General features: G+C 35.8%; 1 protein-coding gene and 1 long non-coding RNA gene across 3 annotated transcripts in view; both read right to left on the reverse strand.

Annotated features, from left to right (window-relative positions):
* dgkb (diacylglycerol kinase, beta) overlaps positions 1-24,773 on the reverse strand; it is a 111,558-nt gene that overhangs the window by 37,636 nt on the left and 49,149 nt on the right. The window contains exon 19 of the mRNA XM_073923876.1: positions 20,271-20,335. Within this exon, the coding sequence (XP_073779977.1) occupies positions 20,271-20,335 (65 nt within the window). The remainder of the gene's footprint in view (positions 1-20,270; positions 20,336-24,773) is intronic.
* On the reverse strand, positions 678-3,517 carry LOC137487770 (uncharacterized). Of its 2 annotated transcripts, none has more exons than XR_011006490.2 (6): positions 3,417-3,517; positions 2,506-2,589; positions 2,327-2,381; positions 2,152-2,227; positions 1,901-2,077; positions 678-1,563 (listed from the first exon to the last, which is right to left on the reverse strand). It is a non-coding gene; the product is annotated as an uncharacterized lncRNA (long non-coding RNA). The 2 variants fall into 2 exon arrangements; XR_012390957.1 differs by lacking the exon at positions 3,417-3,517 and adding an exon at positions 3,147-3,286.

Genomic DNA, 24,773 nt, shown 5'->3' on the forward strand with positions numbered 1-24,773 from the left:
GTAGGGAATGATTACGTTTACATGGACATCAGTAATCAAATTATTTGCCTTAATTTAATTAAGACAATAATAAAATTTTGGCGTTTACTCGAGTTGCTTTTTGAATGCTTCTTTCATGATCCAGTTTTACATGTTATAGCACATAATTCGATTAATGTCATCATGTCACCGCGCTGTCGGCATTTCCTCCAGAGTTTCATGCAATTTCGGTTTCATTATTAATTTGTCGACTTTAACTGAGGTTTGGCACTTTCACTTTCATTCTGGCATTCATTTCATTAATGCAACATATATGAACACATACAGACCCTTACAGTCTCCGATATGTTACCAATTACAGAAAAACTACACACAGCATACATTTAGTCCTTATTTAGGTTCAAAAACATCACACATCATGTAGCCCACACACTCTCAGAAAAAAAGGTACAAAATTGTACCTTTTGGGGTACAAATGGCCCGTCACTGGGGTGGTACCCTTAAGGGTACAAATTTGTACCTCTATTTAAAGGTACAAAATTGTACCTTCTACATTTGTACCCTTTAAGGGACAATTTTGTACCCTAGACACTGAAGGTACAAAAATGTACCTTTTTATATTATATAGTATTTTCAGGGTACTGACCCAGGCATTTTGATCCTTTGGTGACAGCATGCACAAATAAATAAATAAAATATTTTGGTTCACAGATGTCCATTTTTATTTACTAATGTAGAAATATTTCATTACAACTCACAACTGAATGTGTTAAGAAATAAAATTACACAGCAAGTATAAAGCAGACATGTAAAACAGTAAAAAGAACAATTTTGATAACAAATAAAAACTAAATAATCTACACTTAATACAAAGACCACAAGAATACTGTTTAAGATTTATAAACACATTACACAGGCTACAACAAGTACTGCACTTTATAAAGTCCAAAGTATTTGTCTTTAGTCAGAATACTCGGTCATCATAAATAATTTGTCATCAACATTTTCTCTGAATTTCAGAATGAAGGCAATGTTTCTCTATAAATTGCTTCAACAGTGCAGAAAACCAAATACATTAGTAGCCTCTTCCTCAACATCAGTAGATTACTCCTCATCATCCTCAAGTGGAGTTGTAATTTGTTGTAACACAATATGTGTTTATGCTTTTGATAAACACGACATGTAAAGCACTCATAACTGGAAAATGTTCTTTGATAGTCATTAGGACCACAAGTTATTTAAAAATGTGCTTTATGCATGAATGAGAGCAGTGTGCTGGATTAACTTGATGATTGTGATTATCCCAAGAGCATGTAGAGAAACAAAAAACAAGGTTGATCACTTTGGTAACTGGAGTAGATCGAGGCTCGTCACCGTCCACTCAAAACATTCCACTGCAGAAACATCAAGGTGTTCTTCTAATAAGATGGATATGTCAAAAATGTATATTCGTCCACATCATTAGCCCGGCCAATCGCAATCCCATCAACTCTGAAGACTGCCATGACTCGTCTTGTTAACACAGTTGTCCAGTCGGTGGCCTCCTCCTGTACTTGAATTGTTGGATGTGGTGAAGATGATTCACTGTAAATGACAAAGCAATAATTACATTAATATCAGTCACTCTATCACTGATGAAGAGAAAATCAACATGCATAGAAAGTAAAATAATTAATATTCACTGATTAAAAAAAAAAAGTATCACAGATTAAAAGACTAATATAAATTTCATTCATTCATTCAATTTCTTTTCGGCTTAGTCCCTTTATTAATCTGGGGTCGCCACAGTGGAATGAACCACCAACTTATCCAGCATATGTTTTATGCAGCAGATGCCCTTCTAGCTACAACCCAGTATTAAGAAACATCCAGACACACTTATTCACACACACATTTATACATTACAGACAAATAAGCTTACCAAATTCAGCTATAGCGCATGTCTTTATACTTGTGGGGAAACCGGAGCACTTGGAGGAAACCCTCACGAACACTGGAAGAATATGCAAACTCCTCACACAAATGCCAACTGACCCAGCCGCGGCTCGAACCAGCGACCTTCTTGCTGTAAGGTGACAGCACTACCCACTGCATCATCCTAATATAAAGAATATCAAGCATTATAAAATGCATTTATCACAGCATATACTAAACAGAAAACAGCATACACACCTGAGCACAACGAAATGTTGAAGTGTCTCGCTTAACAAGGCTGGCAACATGAGAAGTGCTGCTTTAAAATCAATTCCTGGAACATAAGACGTGGCATACAAACAAATATGAAGGAATCCATACAAAGCTAGAATTTAATAATATTAATCAAGTGGAGAAAGTTTAGAAAGAGTACCTTAGAGTCAGGTCCATAGCATTCTTCAGTTGATCTCTCATCTTTCGATGAAAACCTAGAAAATAATTTTAAACACGTGGGTGTACATTTATTGTTGTTTGTAAGTAAAAACCTAAAAATTTAAAACAGTATGTAAGCCATTAAAACCATGGTATATATAGATAATGAGACATACTTACATCTTGTAACTGAGCCATGCTTTCATATGACATGCCTTCATTGGTCTGATGCTGTTAGGCTGCATTATGTTGTTCAATCTTGTCCTGAAAGACAATTGGAAACTTCAAAAACTTCTGGAAAGCAATAAGATAAAGCAATAACTATTTACTTATTTTGAGATATTAATAAAAAAGGTAAAATAGCTCAAGGTACCAGTTTCAGAACAGATGAGACAAATTATTACATTAAAGAACAAAGTATAACTTAAAACGTCGATTAATACAACATGGTATGTTAATAATTCTACATTAACATAAGTATAACGTTAAACGATAGTAAAGCACCAACAATTCTGGACATGAGAGTTTGTGGACACTCCTCAACATTAATGTAACTTAGACACTGAAACGAAGATATGTACAAGCATACACACGCCACGTTTGTAACTAGCCACGTTTAAATAATCAGTCGCTTTGTCGGTGACAAAATTGTGATTTTTCTTCACAAAATGGCGGTGTAACTTATATAACCATCTAAAATAACATTTCAGCGGTCAACCGTGGCTAGAAAAACGGCCTCCAAATATAAAACATTATCGATAATTACAAATTTCCATTATTAATAACAAAAGGTTTTATATCAAGGTAAATGAAGACTTTACGTTAGTCGCGCGAGCTCCGGGCCACACCGCACATTACTCACGGGTCACGGCCCGATTCCGGTGCACGGATACGGCAGCGTCGGCTCGCTTCTGCCGCCGCAGCTGGCCCGAGTGTATTTTGCTAATTGGGTTGCGATTATATTCCGCTGTGGCAACACTTATTAATAAAGCAGTAACGTTAACGTAACGTAAGATATAAGGCGCGAATACGTAACGAAGGCGACAAAGGGAACTTTTACACCGAGAAAACTAACAGCATATAGTACTCACCGTCTATAACGTTATGTCCCTCGGTGACTTCGATATCACATTGTATTAACTTCTTTAATAAGCTGCAGACATCTTAGCAAACCCCATCCTGCAGGCCAGCCCTTAAAGCGGGGGAAAGCCGAGACCCGAGAGTCAGACAAAATCAACAGAACACGGCTTCACATGTAAAAATTAGACTAAAAATATCTTTAATACATTCTTACCTGAAAAGTGTGGACTCCAAAATAGACTTTTCTTTGAAAAGCGTGCGACGTTCTGTTTAAACAGCCAGCATACTCGACGGACCGCCTCAGTAACAAACACTACTATAACGTCTCAACAAGCCAAATTCTTAAAGAGACAGCAACATCACCACCTGTATGAAGATGCTGTCACTCTGCATGGTTCTTTTTCTACATCCCATAAACTATAGGGTCTTAAACAGTAAGCAAAGACCAGTATTTACGTTTTTAATGATTAAAATTACATTCAATTATAAATTAAATTATTAACATTTTTGAGAAATTTAAATACATGAAAAAAATTTAATTATTAAAATATTTAATTCAATCAATTTATTTATTTATTATATTTTTAAATTATGTATTTTACTATTAATGTTTAGTATTAATACATTTAAATTAGTGTTATATAGTGTCTTGACCTTATCATGAGCTGAGGGTACAATTTTGTTCCTATAGGGAAACAAAATATATAATTGTACCTTTAAAGGTGCCAAATTGGTCCTTTACGGTACAATTTTGTATCCAAATGTGCTATAAAAGGTACAAAAATGTACCTTTCAAACCTAAATCTGGACATTTGTACCTTTATAGCCCATTTGGGTACAAAATTGTACCCTAAGGACCAATATGGGACCTTTAAAGGTACAATTTTATATTTTGTTCCCTCTAGGAACAAAATTGTACCCTCATTGTACCTTTTTTTCTGAGAGTGCAGACATGGTAAACCTCTAATCTGCATCTTTAATCTTCACCAGCACATGCAACCTCTTGTAAGAAAATAATTTCATAATTTCGAGTTCATAATAGTCCAGAAGGTGATGATAATACAGTTAAACATGGCAGTTTGTTCCTGTTTTAGGTTGCTGAAAGAATCATTTGCTCCTTTGTTTTTTCTGGCTTCTCCTTTGTTTTTTCGCACTTCACTCTTACGTTTGTCTGATTCTGAAAGGATGTAAGCCAAACTTCAATAATCATGCGCTCGTTATTATCATCAGCTCAAGAAGTTTGTTATTTCAAATATACAGTAGATGCACATGCAAGCTCTCTGGATTAAGTGAAACCTATTGTGCCTTTAGATAGCCTCGTAAAACAACAACGGGACACGGCAGGTTTTGTTCTTCTTGGCTTTGTGGCTGTTTATCAAGGGGACAAAGTTTGTTAGAGGTCAAGTTGTCCATGGCTTGTTATTATGTGTACAGTTGAAGTCAGAATTATTAGCCCTCTCATTTATTTATTTTTCCTAATTTCTAACGGAGAGAAGATTTCTTCAACACATTTCTAAACATAATAGTTTTAATAACTCATTTTTAATAACTGATTTATTTTATCTTTGCCATGATGACAGTAAATAATATTTTGCTAGATCTTTTTCAAGACACTTCTATACAGCTTAAAGTGACATTTAAAGGCTTAATTAGGTTAACTAGGCAAGTTAGGGTAATTGGGCGAGTTATTGTATAACGATGGTTTGTTCTGTAGACAATCGAAAAAATATATAGCTTAAAGGGGCTAATAATTTTGATCTTGAAATTTTGTTAAAGAAAATTAAAACTGCTTTTATTCTAGCAGAAATAAAATAAATAAGACCTTCCCCAGAAGAAAAAGTATTTTCAAACATACTGTAAAAATTTTCTTGCTCTGTTAAACATAATATGGGAAATATATAAAAATAAAAAAATAAAAATAAAAAATAGGCTAATAGTTCTGACTTCAACTGTATATAGTATTACAATGTAATGTCTTGGCTGTGTATTGAAAAACGGCACTTCCTTTGTTTTCATTCTCCTGACTTGTGTACACGCTAGTGACGCTTCTCTGTAAACCAATAGCATTCAGCTGCGTGTCTAACTCTGTCTTTTGGTACCCTTTTGTCATGCTAAGTACCCTTTGGAAAGGGTACTCAAAAAGTGGTATGGTACAGTTTGCTTTTTGGTACCTTTCGACAGTGGAAACGGCCATAAAAGAGTACCGACCCGTACCGCACCACTCAGTGGAAGCAGCCATTACCTAATAATTTCAAGGCAATGGGTTTACTCAATTTATTATAAGTCAAGTAATCGCTTTAAAAGCAACAGGTTTACTCACATTTTAAGTAAATTCAACTAATCGCTTTTTAGAGTGTCTACTGATTTTGAAGAAAACAAATAGCTTCCACACAATTCCTTCATGTTGTGCCAACACAAATTGATTGTTAACTTAGTTGTTTTTGCAAATTTAAGTGGAATAAACGTAAAACAATTAAGTTGTCAAAAAAATTAAGAATTGTGTTGTTTTAACTTATTTTAAATAAGTAGTTGGGTAGTCATGATGTTATGGCAAATTAGATAACGCACACCACCGTTCAAAAATGCTGTTTCTTCTACTGTACACTATTCCCCAATGGCTGTTTATTGTTATTTACAGGTTTGAGTCTGTGATGCTGAGCACTATTTAGGTAGTGTGTCAAAAAAGAAACGGTACAATTTCAGCGGGGATAAAAGATTTACACAGTTTTTACAAAAAATAATTTAAATACAGTTTTCCACCATGCAAAACACACACACACACACACACACACACACACACACACACACACACACACACACACACACACACACACACACACACACAAATTATTGATAATTATTGATAAAGTGTTTCCTGACAGAATTAAACCCTAAAACCTAAAAATCAAAGCTCAGTTCAGCACGTGTGCATTTTGCAATAAAAAGAATGTTCAGCCAAGCCTGTCGTGTGAGTGTTTTTTTTTTTTTCTCTTTTGGAGTGAAGTAGCTTCTCCTGACTCAGGGTGATGGTTAATGGTTGGAGAGTGTGAAGGAGGAGAGGATCCCTGACAGCTGGCAGCCCTGCAGGAGTCACCGGCTCCACATGAGGCTTTGGGTACTGAAGAGGTTGCCGTGAAGCTGAGGAGAAATCAGCAGGGGAACCAGGCCTTTATAGTAGCAATGGGATTTATCTGACTCCACAAGCTAGCCATAGACTACAGTGAGTGCACATCGCCACCTAAAACATGAGCTCCAACGACAGCTCTGATGCTCATGATACACGTGTAAAACACTCTCAGTCTCTTGTACAGTAAGGGGTTCCCTGTGGAATTCAGTTCCAGTAGGCAGAGGGAATGTCTCACTGGCCCTGCAGATGGAGACCGGCATCTGCCAACTGAGTCTAAGAGATGCAACACAGGTAATCAGATGACAGCAAGTCCTGGCACGTCGACAGCATGAATGAACTCAAGAGTAAACCACAGAGGATCTGGCCGACGGCCATCAATCTCAAATCAAACGCAATGGGGTCTTCCAATAAAGCCACTAATGAAAAGCATGTTGTCATGATGTCTGTCTTTTACTTACTGATTGATCTTAGAAATGCTCAGAATTTGTGTGGTTTGTATCCCCATGAATTGATCTTACAGTCCTAAAATAACAAGAATCATTTTTATTATATTTAGTAAGAATTACTATATGTATATATATATATATATATATATATATATATATATATATATATATATATATATATATATATATATATATATATATATATATATATATATATATATTTATATATATATATTTAATTTTTTTTTCCAGGCAAAGTAACATATACTTATATAGTATTATATACATATGTAGTTTATATTTATTTACATATATATAAACTACACATTTGAATGAGTGAAACTTACATTTTCGCAATCTATGTGTTTTTGGTACAAAGCAACAAAGTACGAATATATTGGTTTGTGCATTTTCTGACAATACATCCCATAATGATATCATGTAATTCAGAGGACAGAGAGTATGTTTTCCATGGCTGTCTGAATGCATTCAACCACACATTACAGTACATTATTTTATCTACATTATGAAAGTAATGTGTACAATGCACTTTTTGCATTGGTGAATCTCAAAAATCCATGTACTTTAGAACAAAGAATACCTAGTTTTGATGCGTTTTCTGACAACACATCCCATAAGGATCCCCTTTAATTCAAAACGCAGAGAGTACTCTCAAAAATATAAAGTTTTGGTGAAACTAAGCTAAGTCAACACACTTGTTAATTTTTATAGAACTATTTTATTGTTTTATGTTTACTCCACTTAAATTTGTGAGAAGGGTCTGGCTGCAGAGTTAAACTTGCATCTTCAGGCTTACACGCTCAGGCACCCACGCTTCCTATGCAAGTGACGTCATTTACAATCGACACCTGCACCTGTCACGTCGCTTGAAATCAACAAAAGTAAACCAAAAGTAAGTTTCCAGTTCGTTTGCATTGCCAGTGATGACTTTGTCAAAAAATTCTAACTAGCCTACTTGTGTTGTACAACACGACAACATGAAATCTGTTACCTCAGAGATTTTTCCGCCTCAGGGACATCTTCAAGTTAAATTACCGTTTCATGCAAGCGGACACGGGTGGCGATTGTAAATGACGTCACTTGCAGAGGAAGCACGGTTGCCTGAGCGTGCAAGTCTGAGCGTGCAAATCTGCAGCCAGACTCTATTGAAATTTGAAAAAAAACAATAATCTATTTGTGTTGGAACAACAGGAAGGAATTGTGCTGAACTCAGCATTTTTACAGTGTAGGTTTCTATGGCTCTCTGATTGCATTTAAGCACACTTTACATTACATTACTATGTTTACATCATGTACACTACTTACATACACTACTTCAAGATCTGTTCAAAAATGGACAAGCTCACAATATTTTAAACCTCATTTAGCTTCATACACTTGTGATCCGGTTTCTGAAAATGCATCTTAGTACCAGAGGCTATGTGAAGTGCTGTCGCCGTCTGGTGTCTCCGTCTGTTATTTCTGTACCCATGTGGTGTGTGAACACGAGGAGGTGGATGGTGGATCTGGGAGGCCTCTGAAAGTCCAGCAGGGATGGAGACGGGGCCACAGGTGAGATCTCAATAAATTACACTCTGAAGTGCTCATTAATTAAAGATGACATCCCAGTCAGACCAGCGATTTGATTTCAAATGAGGAGCAGTGTGCATAGCGGTGGTGCCCAGGGCTCTGCTGGGACGGCTTACATGTGTGTGTGTGTGTGTGTGTGTGTGTGTGTGTGTGACACGGAGAGAGCAGTGGGTCAAACAGTCTTTGCTCCTGCAATAGCTTTTTGATGAGGGCCCTCATTACGCTAAACGGCCCTCTATGGTTCAGCCTCCCTCCGACTCCAAGAAAGGTTAAAGAGAGAATAATTATAATAGAATAATGGGCTGTTTTAAAGATGACTTGGTAGAGCTCGAGTGCTCATCACTGGTCGGTATCACATGGTTAAAATAAAGTTACAGGTAAATGATAAGTTTCATATTTGAAGAGAATGTGGAGAAGATTACATTGCAAACATTAATGACAGGAAATCGTGAATTAGTTTAAAAGTCTACAAAAAAAAAACTATGAAAGAAGTTTTTAAATGTGTCTCTCTCTTACACTATAAAAATGCTGGGTGTCACACAATCGATTTGTGTTGGAACAACATGAAGGAATTAAGCTAGCGTGCTCCAATTTAAGAAAAGACGTGCAATTACAAAAAACACCAGCAAATTAAGAAAAGATTTTCCTACAACGCAAGCAAATTAATAAAATGCGTCGCATTTTCTCACAACACAAACAATTTACGAAAACGTGCTGCATTTACACACAAAACAATTTATGAATACACAGTGCATTTTCTCACAACCCAAACAATATAAGTAAACGCGCTGCATTTTCTCACAACACAAACGAATTACAAAACACTGCATTTTCTCACAACACAATTTATGAAAACACACTGCATTTTCTCACAACACAAACAATATATGTAAACGCGCTGCATTTTCTCACAACACAAACAATATAGGTAAACGCGCTGCATTTTCTCACAACACAAACAATATAAGTAAACGCGCTGCATTTTCTCACAACACAAACAATATAAGTAAACGCGCTGCATTTTCTCACAACACAAACGAATTACAAAACACTGCATTTTCTCACAACACAATTTATGAAAACACACTGCATTTTCTCACAACACAAACAATATATGTAAACGCGCTGCATTTTCTCACAACACAAACAATATAGGTAAACGCGCTGCATTTTCTCACAACACAAACAATATAAGTAAACGCGCTGCATTTTCTCACAACACAAACAATATAAGTAAACGCGCTGCATTTTCTCACAACACAAACAATATAAGTAAACGCGCTGCATTTTCTCACAACACAAACGAATTACAAAACACTGCATTTTCTCACAACACAATTTATAAAAACACACTGCATTTTCTCACAACACAAACAATATATGTAAACACGCTGCATTTTCTCACAACACAAACGAATTACAAAACACTGCATTTTCTCACAACACAATTTATGAAAACACACTGCATTTTCTCACAACACAAACAATATATGTAAACGCGCTGCATTTTCTCACAACACAAACAATATAGGTAAACGCGCTGCATTTTCTCACAACACAAACAATATAAGTAAACGCGCTGCATTTTCTCACAACACAAACAATATAAGTAAACGCGCTGCATTTTCTCACAACACAAACGAATTACAAAACACTGCATTTTCTCACAACACAATTTATGAAAACACACTGCATTTTCTCACAACACAAACAATATATGTAAACGCGCTGCATTTTCTCACAACACAAACAAATAATGAAAACACACTTCATTTTCTCACAAAACAAACATTTATGAAAATGCACTGCATTCTCACAACACATTTTTAAAAAAAACACACTGCATTCTTAAAATACAAACAATATACGTAAATGTGCTGCATTTTCTCTCAACATAAACAATATACGTAAACGCGATGATTTTCTCAAAATAAAATTTACGAAAACATGCTACATTTTCTCACAACACAAACAATACACGTAAAAGCGTTGCATTTTCTCTCAACACAATTTACAAATAAACGTGCTGCATTTTCTCACAACACAATTTCTGAAAGCATGTTGCATTCTCACAACACAAACAATTTAAGAAATCACGCTGCATTTTCACAACACATACAACTTACGAAATCATTCTGCATTTTCTCACAAAACAAATCATTTTTAAACAACACACTGCATTCTCACAACAAAAACAATTTACAAAAAAGCGCTGCATTTTCTCACAACACAAACAATTTATGAAAATGCGCTGCATTTTTTCAAAATGCAAACAATTTATGAAAACGTGCTGCATTTTCTCACAGTACAATTTACAACAACGCAATGCATTTTCTCACAACACAAACAATTTACAAAAACGCAATGCATTCTTTCAAAACGCAAGCAATTTATGAAAACGCACTGCATTTTCTCACAGCACAAACAATTTACAAAATTGCGCTGCATTTTTTCAAAACAAAATTTACAAAAACATGCTGCATTTTCTCACAACGTAAAAAATTTATGAAAACACGCTGCATTTTCTCACAACACAAACAATTTCTGAAAACACGCTGGAGAGCCGGTGTCCTACAGAGTTTCGCTCCAGCTTGCTTCAACACACCTGCTTGGAAGTTTCTAGTATACCTAGAAAGAGCTAGATTAGCTGGTTCAAGTGTGTTTAATTGGGGTTGGAACTAAAATATGTAGGACACTGGCCCTCCAAGACTCAGTTTGGACACCACTGTTAGGTGATCTTTGAAAGGTAAGATTTTTTTTGTTTGTCTATTTTAATATCCGATTCCCTTGTCTTTAGCATTTACTAGCCTAAATAACCATAATCTAAATAGCCTGGTCTGTCATGTTTTTGGGACACCGTGAAACATTTACATTGTGCTCATTACATCAAGCTATTAGATAGTGTTATGAGAAACTGCAGATCTTTTCTCAATTTGCTGCCGTTTTTTGTAATTGCACATGCTTTCTTGGACTGCAGCACGTTAAACTCTCTTGGCCACCGTGCAATCCACTTACATTTGTTAAAACTAATAGATTTGGTTGTTTCAGCTTATTTTAAATGAGTAGTTAGAAAAAAACTAAATATATGACTTTGAGCGTATGGTTCCAATGGAGCAGTTTTTAATAAAAAAAAAAGGAAAATAATAACATATCTCTTGCGATTCTACTTTTTCTATCCAAAATGTGAACAAAAAAAAAGTTTTAAAAATGTAATTTACAGTTATGATGGAACTTTTTAGGATTTTTTTTCCTTTTTTTTTACATTTTATTTACATTTGTAAGAAAATATTTTTTTTATTTTCAAGAAATAAACATGATATAATTGAAGTTATTTAGATATAAAAAAATTAAAAAAGGAAAAATAGTGTGCAGTGATAAAAAAAAAAAATGTAAACAGAAAATATTTAAGGTTTAGAAACCAAAGTGAGAGTATTTAAAATGATTTAAAACAATTTAAAATTAAATACAACATTTCAGTTACTTACAGGTACAGTATATGAACATATCGAGTCACATTGACCCAAAACAATCATTTAATTGCTATTTATTGTACTATTATTACAAAATAACCTAATTTGGCATCTGTGTCACATACTGTAAAAGCCTTTCAAATGAAGAAAAAACTTAACCAAACAAGTTTTTTGTTCACGAAAGAATACATTATGAAGAATGTTGAAACCTGGTAACCATTTACTTCTACAGTAAAGAACAAATACTATGGAACTTACCAGTTTCCAACATTCTTCAAAATATCTTCTTTTGTGTTCAACACAACAACAACAATAAAAACCTCAAACTGGTTTGAATCAAGTCAAGGGTGAGTAAATGATGACAACTTTTGGGTGAACTAGCACTTAAACACACAAATATACCAACACCAAAACTAACAAATAGAAAAAAAGATGCTATAGATAACCCCAAAGTTGACAAAAACAAAGACAACAGAGACTTTGTTTTCTCCTTCTTGGCCTGATCTTGAAGACAGAGATTGTCTCGGAAGCGCATGAACGATCAGTGACTTTCGCGAGTCCACGCGACGCTGCCGCTCTGATTGTCTGCTTTTAATCCTCGACCTCATTATCACCCTCTGGTCTTACTCCAGCAGTAAATTAATCTATCTGCAAAGTGTCAAATCTTCTCACCTTCCTCCTGGTAATCACCCGAGGTGCAAATAAAACCAGGGAGCTGCTTCGCTCAAGACCCCGCGTCCGCTATGAACAAGACGATGTTGCGTTATAATTAAAAACCAATTGGCCATTGTTGGTTTGCTCATTAAGCCGATCAAATATTTGCGACGTCGCTAAGGTCAATGCAATGACATACAATAACAGGGGGTGTGAACTGGGGGGAAAACATGTGGAGTGGAAAAGTTGCACAGAGAAAACAGCCACAAAAAATGTTGCAAAATAAAAAAATGCTAATTTTAATGCAATGGTATTAAGGAGAATGCAAACTTTTGCCCATGGACTCTCACAGGATAAGAACATGATTTATTTGATTTACTTGCTAGAATGAAGTATAAAAAGAGAAAGAAAAAATGAAAGTAAAGAAAGAAATTAAGGAAGGAAGGAATGAAGGAAGGAAGGAAGGAAAGAAGGAAGGAAGGAAGAAGTAAAGGAAGAAAAAGAAAGGAAGAAAGGAAAAAGAAAGAAAGAAAAAAGAAAGAAATAAAGAAAGTAAGAAGGAAATAAGAAAGAAAGAAAGAAAGAAAGAAAGAAGGAAGGAAGGAAAATAAAGAAAGAAAGAATGGAAGGAAGGAAGGAAGGAAGGAACAAAGGAAGGAACGAAGGAAGTTAAAGAAGGGAAAAAGTAAAAGAGATATAGGATTGAAGGAAAAAAGCAAAAAAAAAATAAGTAAAGAAGAAAGAAAGAAAGAAAGAAAGAAAGAAGCAAAGACGGAAAGAAGGAAAGAAAGAAAAAATAAAGAAAAAATGAAGGAAGAAAAGAAAGAAGTAAAGACGTAAAAACAATGAAAGAAAGAAAGAAAGAAAGAAAGAAAGAAAGAAAGAAAGAAGGAAAGGATGGAAGGAAGGAAGGTAAAGAAGGGGAAAAAGTAAAGAAAGAGATGAAGGATTGAAGGAAAAAAAGCAAAAAAAGAAGTAAGTAAAGAGTCCCCCGCTTTAAGCATTTAGATTGCTGAAGCACTCGTCAGAAAAATGAGGGGAGCACAGCACAAGGCTGGGGCTATAATGCTGAGGTATTTTTGTAAAAATAAACTTCAACCACTGATTCTTCACAGCCTCATCTTTGGGTAGAGAAAATAACATTAACTTTTCCTCACACTTCAGAGCACAGTGGCTTCACGACATGATTCAACCGGGATCCAGTATATGTCTTCCTCTTTTACTTTCTACAGTGTTTGTGGGCGGTCTTCGATTTTCCCGGGTCTGCACGTGCAACAAATGGGCGGGTCTTGAGGTCCGTATCTATGTCACGCCGCTAAAGAATGGTTACTCCAACGACTCATTTAAACCACTCTGAGTCGACTCTTTTATAGGTGAATCAATAGTTTTAAACATGGTGCACTGTCAGGTTTAAGCCTTAGCTGGATATTTCACTTCACTTAGAGTTATATTACACACTGCATAGAAGGTCATTTTCAAAACCCATAATAGGGATTCTTTAACTGAACCTTCTTGCAGTTATGACTCACAATTCTTATTTCTCACCAAAGCTTATCAATTAAAATAGTGACTTTTGGCCTTAACATTAAGTTTATAACTAGCAAACTTGCAATTAAGAAAATAAAAGTCAAATCTGTGAGATATAAACGTACAATAATAGGGAAAAAGTAAGCACTCATATGTTAATGATATGTTATGTTTGATTACTTAAAGCAGGGGTATCCAAACTCGGTCCAGGAGGGCTGGGGTCCTGTAAATTTTAGCTCCAACTTGCCTCAAGACACCTGCAAGGATGTTTCTAGAAAGCCTAGTAAGAGCTTGATTAGCTAGCTAGGTGTGTCTGATTGGGGTTGGAACTAAACTTTGCAGGACACCAGCCCTCCAGGACAGAGTTTGGACATGCCTGACTTAAAGGGTAATTTTTTGAGATGTTGAAAGTCATAAATATGCCCCACGCTAAAAACACTATTAGGACAAATACAATAGCCTAACAGGTGAAAACTGGTTGTTTTTGCGTTATTTTGAGCAAATTCGTTCTTCTGGTTTGAAAATAAATTTTAAAGCTATGTCACAGCAATGAGATCCTTGTGTAAACTCCAGTGTCTAGACTGGCTGTCTACTGGCGGGTACAACTTGACTTCTTTGAGCTTCCATCATTAATTTCCTAGAAAGACTTGGTTCGAACCATCAGCACGTGTTTTTACCTATTACAATGTTCAGATGACAGAGAGATGCCTGCCTATGAGAGCACAGCTGGACTTGCGTGTGGATTACAGTGGTCCGCTAACATGCAACAAAATACGTTTGTAAGGAACATTTTTAACCGAGAGGTTTTTAAATCTGGAAATAGTGAATTCCGGTTTTGTCGTCTCCTTTAAAAAAAAAAAAAAAGTTGTGGTTCCAGTTTGTGTTGATTGTCCTGTGTATTAGGATTTGGTAAGTGTGCGATCAATGTTCTTTGTTTATGTTTATTCAGATGGCAGTTTACAGTATGTTAATATCACTACAGTAATATGGACTGAAGAATCCGGTGTAAATGCTGATCTCCAAATGTAAACATTTAAACACCTTAATCAAACTATTACCATTGTGTAGGATTTTCATCGCATTTTGTGACAGGATAGTCTATACACACAGCTTTCTGACACTCCCTACCAAGTGCATCTAAGTTACTCCCATATGGTGTGTGGTAATTACATTCCTTTAAAACAAGATTCTTCTGGCAGTTTCTCCTATCCAATATCTCCTTTGTCACAGGAGGCATGCAGGAAATGTTTCTGAATGACAGTAAAAGTGCCAAATTGCAGTTAAAATCGACAAATTAAGAATTTGGCAAATAAATTAATTACTGATGTCCATGTAAACAAATATACTGTCTTTCTCCCCTCCATCTGTGTGTTGTTTTGCCTCTGAAAATCAGTGCACGCTCGAACCGAAAACTTCCCTTTTCATGCAAATCCTTCCCTCTTGTGCCACTCGACACTCACCTAAACAAAGCTGGACTCATCCACTTTCCAGACTTTTTTCAAACTAGAGGTGTTAAAACAACTTGCTGAGACAGGGGGTTTCATGGCCCTTTAACACTGATTTCACTGCAATTTGTGGTATTTACTTTATTTATCTAACAAAATGCTAAAAGTTTATGAATTTAAAAATAACCTATTAAAATATAAATAATAGTTTATAATAATAAATTATAAATGCTAATATAAATATATACATACAAAATGACCTATTAAACTGGAAAAGGCTATGGTGCTTCAACATATATATATATATTAAAAAAAATCAAGCGCCTTTAAATGTGAACGAGATATCACAGCCTTCACTTCACTAATATGATGATATATTAAAACAGCTACATATTTGTAAAGGACAAAGGTTCCTATAAAAATTCAAGAAAAAAAAATCTGCAATACTTTCCTAACTATGATCATACATTATTAAGTGAGAAAAGATACTATGAAATAGAGAGATCTAAACCCATTCTCTCATGTGAATTATTTATCGAACTCAAATAACAGATGGTATAATTTTCTTAAAATATCTTAATCATTATTCAAAAGGCACCATGGTATAAAAAAGCTCCTGTACACATGCTTGTTTTATAAATCCACACATAATAAATCCACATAAATCCACACAGATCTAAATCAACATCAGCAGAGTCCTATAAACAAAGGCATTTGTGTCTTCTGACTCCTGACCGATCATAATTCCTAAAATTAAAATGTTATCCGCGCGCCAGGTCTGAAATATAGGATCTCACGTACAGAGTATAATTATCATTTGATTATTAAAAGACTCTCCTGAAGGTCTTGTGTCATCTCGGTGATGGAAAAATGATGTCAAACTACCCAAGCAAATTCAATTACCCGACCAATTACTCGCCTGCGTTCGTACTGACTTATTGGGACATGAAATATTAATGGGAGCATAGATTTCAAATTTGCTCATCATTAGAAGGTGCACACATTGTGGGCGAATCACAGATGTTCCACATCACTCAGATCCTTTCAGCACAGAATAAAACACTCCAGCACAAAGGAGCACCTACATCTGTTGCTCCATGCTTAATAAAAGGCTGCTGGTCCTAAATGAGCAGGATTTTATCAAATAAATCTATGTTTGCAAATATATAAGTAAGCTTTTGTCAACTAAGTTACTCCAATAGAAGTCTATATGGTGGCCGAAAGAGCACAAATGTGCTGCAAGTTAAGAAAAACAACACAGGTTGATTGGGAATATGTGCCCAGGGCTACATGATTGAGAACACCGAAATGTTTACATATGGCTGAATTTAGTGTGCAAAATGACACAATCGAAAACTTCTGTTCCATTTTCATGTTATATCGCTGATCACTCATCTCCATATGGAATGTATGGTCAATTAAAAAAAAATAATAAATAAAAATAAAAACCTCCAGTTTGCTTAGTAGTTTGTCGCAGAGTGGAGTGGACAGGGTTTGAGCCCGGCAAAGAATGCTTCCAGAAACAGTTGATCGAAACAAAAAAACTGTGTAAATTTGTGGTACACATGTGGCATAAAGGCTTTTCACTCATAGTTTGCTTATGAAAACACTATCGGTTGGGTTTAGGGAAGGAGGATGGTGGATCAATGTAATTACTAGTTTTTTTTTTGTTTTTTTTTTTTGACATTGCTTTATTTTAGTTTAGTTTTCATTACTTTCAGTATTAGTTTATATTTTTTTACAAATTAGGATATTTGTTGTTGATTCAAAATGATCAGAATAAATATTGTATAATAAAAACTCAACCATATAGGCCACATTTTTTGACACTTCTTTAAATTTTCTTATGACTTTCTGTTACGAAAAACACTTAGCTATCGCCAGATCCTCTTATTTAAGCCCTCGGTTTACCCGTGCAGCAGTTGTTCAAGAGTAGTGGAGTTTAGTTCAGTCACAGCAGGCTGTCATGTACTGTTTGTGTTCAGTTCACCACCTGCTGAATCACGCATGCACAGTATTATCAGTTCACCACTTCTCATATCTGATTTAATGAACTGATCTAATAACTGAAAAACTATTGGTTTATCTCGAGTCAGAGGGGGAAATTAGGCATGATACAACGTGAGTAGTTTGTGGATAGGTGCTTAACATTACTGGAGATGTGAATTGTTTCAAATGATTCAGTTTGATTTGGTGAACTAGTTCAACCGTTCACATAGAAGATCAGCTTAGGTCGTATTTAATATTGTCAACATGTTGATGTCATGTCCAGCCATTGTTTTTTGTTGCTGGAGCAACAGCAAAGATGACTGAAGGAGAATCGGCTTGATCTGGCCAATGGCGTCAGGATTACAGACTCTGAGGTGCCGTACAGGTCAAACACCTGCAGCGCGAAGCAAATAGATTTACTTCTAAAAAGGCTTACAGTATGTTTACATATTAAATAGATTTACTTCTAAAAGGAATACATTCTGTATTAAATACAATTACAAAGACCAAAACGAAGGACATTTTTGCTATAATTTTAGTTAGCTTCAGTTAGTTTTGGATATACACAATAATGTTTCTGTTAGTTCTAGTTTTTTTTTTTTTTTTTAAACTCTCGTTTTTATTTTTATTTCAGTTAACAAAAATGATTTTTCAATTCTAGTTTTTGTTTTTTCGTTTGTTTTTGTTAACTATAATAACCTTGTTGTGGGTGAGTCTATATCAAGCTGTTATATTATGTATAAGTTGGCCGGATGTTGATATTGGCAGAACTTTGTACAAAATGGCCTCTGGTGGATTAACGACAAATTGCACGTATGAGAAAATGTGCCTGAATAGCGTTTTTGAGATTTGCGGCCTCCAGTGGATTTGTGAAAACAAAAACTGCAAGCATGCGCAGCCCTACGCACATATACTGTATTGCGGTTCTCAAACATATAGCCCCGGGCACATATCTCCAATAAGCCTGGATTAAAGAAGACATGTGCAAGTAGAAAAACAATAACATCTTCATTAGTTTGACAAAACACTTGGACATAAATTCACAAAACACATGCAAATACAGAGATGCACTGCAAATAGCATTTTATCATAGAAATGTGTCAAGGGTCCCAAAAAGTGACGAATACCTGCCTCCTGGTTAGAGACAGCAGTGTTGTTGGAGATCTGAGAGTTGTTTTTTTGTTTTTTAACATCCTGATCACACGGTTTCTTGTTGCTTGTATATTTTTTAGTCGTAATAATCAGACAAATGAAGCCACTTCTCAGATCACAGAGAACACCGCTGACTGTACAGAGGAAGCTGCCAGGTTCTTCACTTTTTGTGGAGTGCAAGGTTTTGTTTTTTTGTTTTTACCAGTAATGACACAGGCTTGTTGTACAATAAGATGATCTACAAGAGGCATCATTGTGGAAATTTTTTTCTAAGGTTTTATTTAAATTTGAACAAAACCTTTAAGTCAGAATTGGGAAGGGATATGAATAATTGCGGGCTTGACTGTATACCTGATTACATGTCATATTTGCGGGACCATGCGATCAGCTGTTGCAAAGCTAGTGCTTTGACATTTGGCTCAATCCTGGCTTAACAGTTTGACCTTTGGACTTTTTCACCTTTGGACTGTTTTCAGGATGATAACAGTAGGCGGCACATGCTTCTATTCATCATGAATGCAATGTAAAAGTTCAAATAAACAAGAAGGGGGTCATTTTCTGTTGAAGTTGCCAGTTAAACGTGTCAAAAGTCAGTGATTAAACACCTAAATACACCATTTGACCATAAATGATTATTAGAGCCTCACTTCAGTAATTTAGAGTAACATGAACCATCCTGGAGTTCACCTGAGCCACGCACCAGACTACAGTTTGCGAGTGGGACTGCAACTCTGTCCCTGCACACACTTTATTTTACATTCTTCCTCCAAACCACAAGTATGAAAATGCATCATTGACAAAGTTGCATGAGTCTACGTATGTTCTGCATCCTTTATATCCAAATTAATTAATGGAAAGAAAAAATTCTTCTCTAGTGCCATATCTAGTGCGCAATTTTTATTTTAATCACATACACCTGAATGCACACTTGTTTACCAGTTATGTGCATCCCTTCCCAGTTAATTAGGCTATATGTATAGTTTGTTGCCACATCAGCAAAGTATGGCTATTTCATGGCAAGACAGACTACATATACTGTATTGGCACATCTCACATTACCAAGGTTGAATCATAGTGTGCTTATATACAGATATATTGCACTGCTACTTGTGTGATATTGATCATGCTGCATATAATTATATATTAATTATAATAACAATATCTATTAAGTCTCTATAATCTTGAAGGTTATGACCTCAAAACAATATTTCATCATTTGTTTTTTTATTATTTTATCTAGGTGACTATGCTTTTTAGACCCATAACAATTCAGTGACTCAATCATCTAATTTAGGAGTATTTAAAATCAATTTGGGAGCCTCAAATACACATCTGAATGGAGAAAGAGCATTAACTGACTGTAAGCCCATCAGACAGACACCACATTCAAAACAGTATGAGTTAAGATGCAGCGTTGCTCAAGTGTTTGGTGCAAAAACACAGATAGAAAAAGAGAGAGCGGTACCTGCTGTTAAACCTTTCTGGATGCTTCTCTCTCATAATGTGGAAGCGATGAGCGATGGATGCATCCTGCAAAAGGAGAAGAAAAAAAAAAAAGCGAATCAGATCAGCTTTATATACCGGCATCTGACAATGCTTCGTTAGGAGCTTTTTGACGTATTATGCTCATGTGTGAGATTTGCGGTGCATCTGGGTCTGGAAATCTTGAATTTGTCAAAAACAGCTGCGCGAAGATGAAAAGACAACAGATTGAGGATCGCATTGAATAGTTTCGTGATGGTTTTATCACGGGCCATTAGCTAGAAACAAAAGCCTCGCGTCAGAGCCGTCGCAGACAGAGACGTGTTTATTTTAAAACCAGATGAATGTGTTTTAAAATCAGACAAAACTCTGGTGCAGCATACAGACCAAAAATTACAACCAAAGTGTGACTTTTTTGACAATTAGACTGTTACACCAAATGTTACAGGGGTGGTCCACTACGATATCATATTATAACTTTAGTTGATGTGTAATGTAGCTGTGTGACTATAAACAACATCTCTGAATATAGTAACATGCTCAAAGTTCAATGAAAAGGGTGAGGTAAGCATGATCAAACACTCAATGAGGGGGGAGAGCATGCTCAGAGCCCGGCGGCTAGTCAGCGGGCCAATCAGAAATAATAAATAACCTGTTTATTCTAGTGATTGGGCCATAGAGACATTCTGCTTAAAGCTGCAGGCACACTTTCTCCCCATAGACTACAATTTATACGCACGAGAATGCGTCAGACTGAAAACAAAAGTTTGTGGGTCAAGTTTTGCAGTTGAGGATCAATCGAGGATCAAAACATGACCTCTCTGGACAGAAAATTAAAATATGGCCCAATCGCTCACTTTTTAAAATGTCTAACCATCTTGTTTACCGCCCGTTTTCGCAGCACCGTACGACAGAATTTCACATCGTTAGAAGAAAAGGAGCAGTAGCCAGTAGAAGAGGGAGAACACACGCACACACAGAGCTACAGTGATGTCATGTTTTCATTTATAAAAAAAATATTATTTACCTCATATCACTGACCCTGTCTTCTTCTTCCCATCCTACAAACAAACTTTGCTACAGAGACATTGGCTTTTACAGAAGTATCTTAGCAAAGCCTACAGGGAAAGATGTTTGGGGACTACAAAAAAATACATTCTGGCTAGTGAGATCACAAACGCTTCAGGTTATGCGCATTTACCACACGCATACACCCCACGCACGGAAGGGGCCTGGTCAGATGTGCTTTAATGTTATAGCAGAGATAGCCAAATTCTGCTGTTTCCACAGAGCTACTTCTATTTCTGTATTTCGGCTTCCAAAAGACATGACACAAAGAGAGAAGTGCTAATAAAAAATAATTTGAATCATGTTCCAGAAAATTACAAAAAAATATATAGCTAGCATTTAACAAAGGAAAGCTTCCAGAATGTCTTCTAGTTCAGTGCTGGATTCGGTTTAAACTCGTCCAACCGATGAAGCTGTGGATTGTGAGCCACAACCTGTAAGTATCTTTATTTGTTAAAATGCATCTAATATATGGACAGTTTCTAGCGTTTACAGTATGTTTTAGTGAGGACGTACTTAAGGATGTAAACAACAGAAAACGCTGTTTGGCACTGCTAACAATTAAGCTGCAAATTCATATTTATCAGTCAAACCGCTGTAAACAGCCACAATTTTCAGCAGCGCTGCAGTGTCTCTCTATGCAGACGCTTTCCGTGCATTCTACATCTCAAATTACAAACTCGCAAAAGATATGTGAACATTTCATATTACTTACACATGCGTGTAAGACACTTTTTCGATTTTATTTTTGAGAGAAGGCTCGAGGTTCAGCTGTATGCTCTTCATTTTCGGATTCAGCAAAATTGTTTACACAGCGCAAAAGCGCGTGTTTGTAGGGCTGGGACATGGCGATGTGGAGCCAATTTGCGAATCACAACATAATATGTTAGCTGACTAATCAGAGCCTCTTGAGGGCGGGTCTTCCAGAAGAACTAGGAAATATGACATTCGTTTTCATGTTAGCAGAGTAGCTGTATATAATCAAAGTAAGATACATGAAAAAATAACGTGATTTTCTACAAATGAAGCACAAGCCTTAAAAATACACTGAGGACCACCCCTTTAGAAGTTACAATATACAGCTGAAGTCTCCTGAATTATTAGCCCCTTGTATATCAACAGAAAGTAGATTTTTTCTAACATATTTCTAAACAATAATTTCTAATTACTGATTTATTTATCTTTGCTATGTTTCACAAGATATTTTGCAAGAGACCAGTATTAAGCTTAAAGTGCAATTTAAAGGCTTTACTAGGTTAAGGTTAGGGTAATTAGGCAAGTCATTGTATAAAAGTGTTCAGTAGACAATTGAAAACTAATATAGCTTAAGGGGGTTAATAATATTGTTTTAAAAAAAATTAAAACTGCTTTTATTCTAACCAAAATAAAACACATACGACTTTCTCCTGAAGAAAAAAATATTATAGGAAATACTGTAAAAATGTCTTTACCAGTGGCGTTGCGATGGGAGCTCTGGGGGCTTAAGCTCCTAATGTATTGTTAAAAAGCCCCTGATCTTTTCGGAAAATGTTGCATAAAAAAATATAATAAAAGGTTGTATGACATTTATTTTGGTATCTAGGTACTTAAAATTACCACATACTGTACATCACGTGCATTCCACTTAACGTAGCTCGTTTGTCTGTATTTAAACAGTTTTTAAAGTAGTATTTAAGCAGTTACTGTTTCAACTGATAAGAGGGAGTGGGACTGTTGTCACTGCACTATCATCATTCATTCATTATTTGGAGGAGCTGAAGCTGATGAGGTAATATTACAACTGTTTTGCCAAACTCAATAGTTCTAACTACTGATGAGGCTTAATATTTGTTTTCATAGTATAAAATGAGTGTAGTTTTGGTAAAATAAAATAACTGTAATCAATAAAATGTGTACCATATCAATGTAAATACATGCTAATTATTCAGATTAAAATTAAATTATACAAGCTTTCTAGATAAGATATAGATATCTAAACATATTTATCTAGATTTGACATAGCCAGTCACATCTGTTTCTGTAATTGTTAAGTCACAGTGAGTTAATGCATCTAGCTTATTATTTTATAGCTATATTCTACTATTGCATGATATGTCATTTAGCATCAAACTTTATTCTCATGAAAATACCTAAGAAGGATGGACGAACACATACAATATAGAACATTTATTGTCGCAGTTGTGTAAACGGTCAGTTAAAGCCTTTGTATTGTTATTCAACTTCTTTGGGGCTAGGCCCCTTATCCCTTTTGACCCTAGCAATGCCATACGTCATTTGGGAAATGTTTGAAAAGCAAAATTCACAGGAGGGTGAAACATTTTGACTTTAACTGTACATAAAAGTGAATTTTAAGTAATAAGCTAAGTAGTAGTCACAATAATAACCATCATCCCCTTCATTATCTATCAAATATAAAGCTACAAAGCTAAACATTTTTAGAAATACTTGTCAAATATTTTTAGCATAGCTTTAGCTCCATGCATATGTATGTGGTTTAACAGAAAAGGTGTTTGTGATTCTTTGCTGGTGTTCAAGCCAGCGATGATGAGTATTGACAAGAGGACTGAACACATGCTTCGGCGAATTAAACACACACACACACACACACACACACACACACACACACACACACACACACACACACACACACACACACACACACACACACACACACACACACACACACACACACACACACACACACACACACACACACACAAACGCACACACACACACACACACACACACACACACACACACACACACACACACACACAAACGCGCACACACACACACACACACACACACACACACACAAACGCACACACACACACTGAGGATGCTGCATCTCTGCTGGCACTCATCGTGTGTATTTTTCAACTCCGACATCAGGAGTTATGGGTTCAGATAAACTTGTGTGCATTCTGTATGCAAGCATTTTGTGTACTTTAAATGTTTTACTGCTATTGTGATGTATCCACTTGTTAAGATGTGTCGTGCTGTACAGTGTGTTACACTGTTTTGGGTCCAAGCCTCTACTTATTTGAATTGAAAAAAAAAAAAAAAACTTGAACCATTTATGACAAGACCATTATGCAAAAACACTTTTATAAGAGGTTTAAACATAATTGTGTTTCAGCTTCTGATGGCAAAAATATTTTTTCTCAATCACGCCTCATAAAAACAGTCTGCAGAAACATTTTAATTAATATTCTGCCTTTGGACAGGGGAAAGTAGCGGGGGTAAGAACTAGTCTTCCATTGTAGAGGGGGAAAGCCCCGCCCATTAGTGATGATCTCTCCCTCATTAGCATATGTTAGTCTTGATTTTGAATATGCCACTATGCTGACACATAACGCATTTGTAGCTCTGCCCTCTTTTGAAAAGAGCACAGTCTCATTTTAATTTAAAGCAACGG

Source organism: Danio rerio, chromosome 15 (assembly GCF_049306965.1).
Source record: "Danio rerio strain Tuebingen ecotype United States chromosome 15, GRCz12tu, whole genome shotgun sequence".
Classification (NCBI taxonomy): Eukaryota; Metazoa; Chordata; class Actinopteri; order Cypriniformes; family Danionidae; genus Danio; species Danio rerio.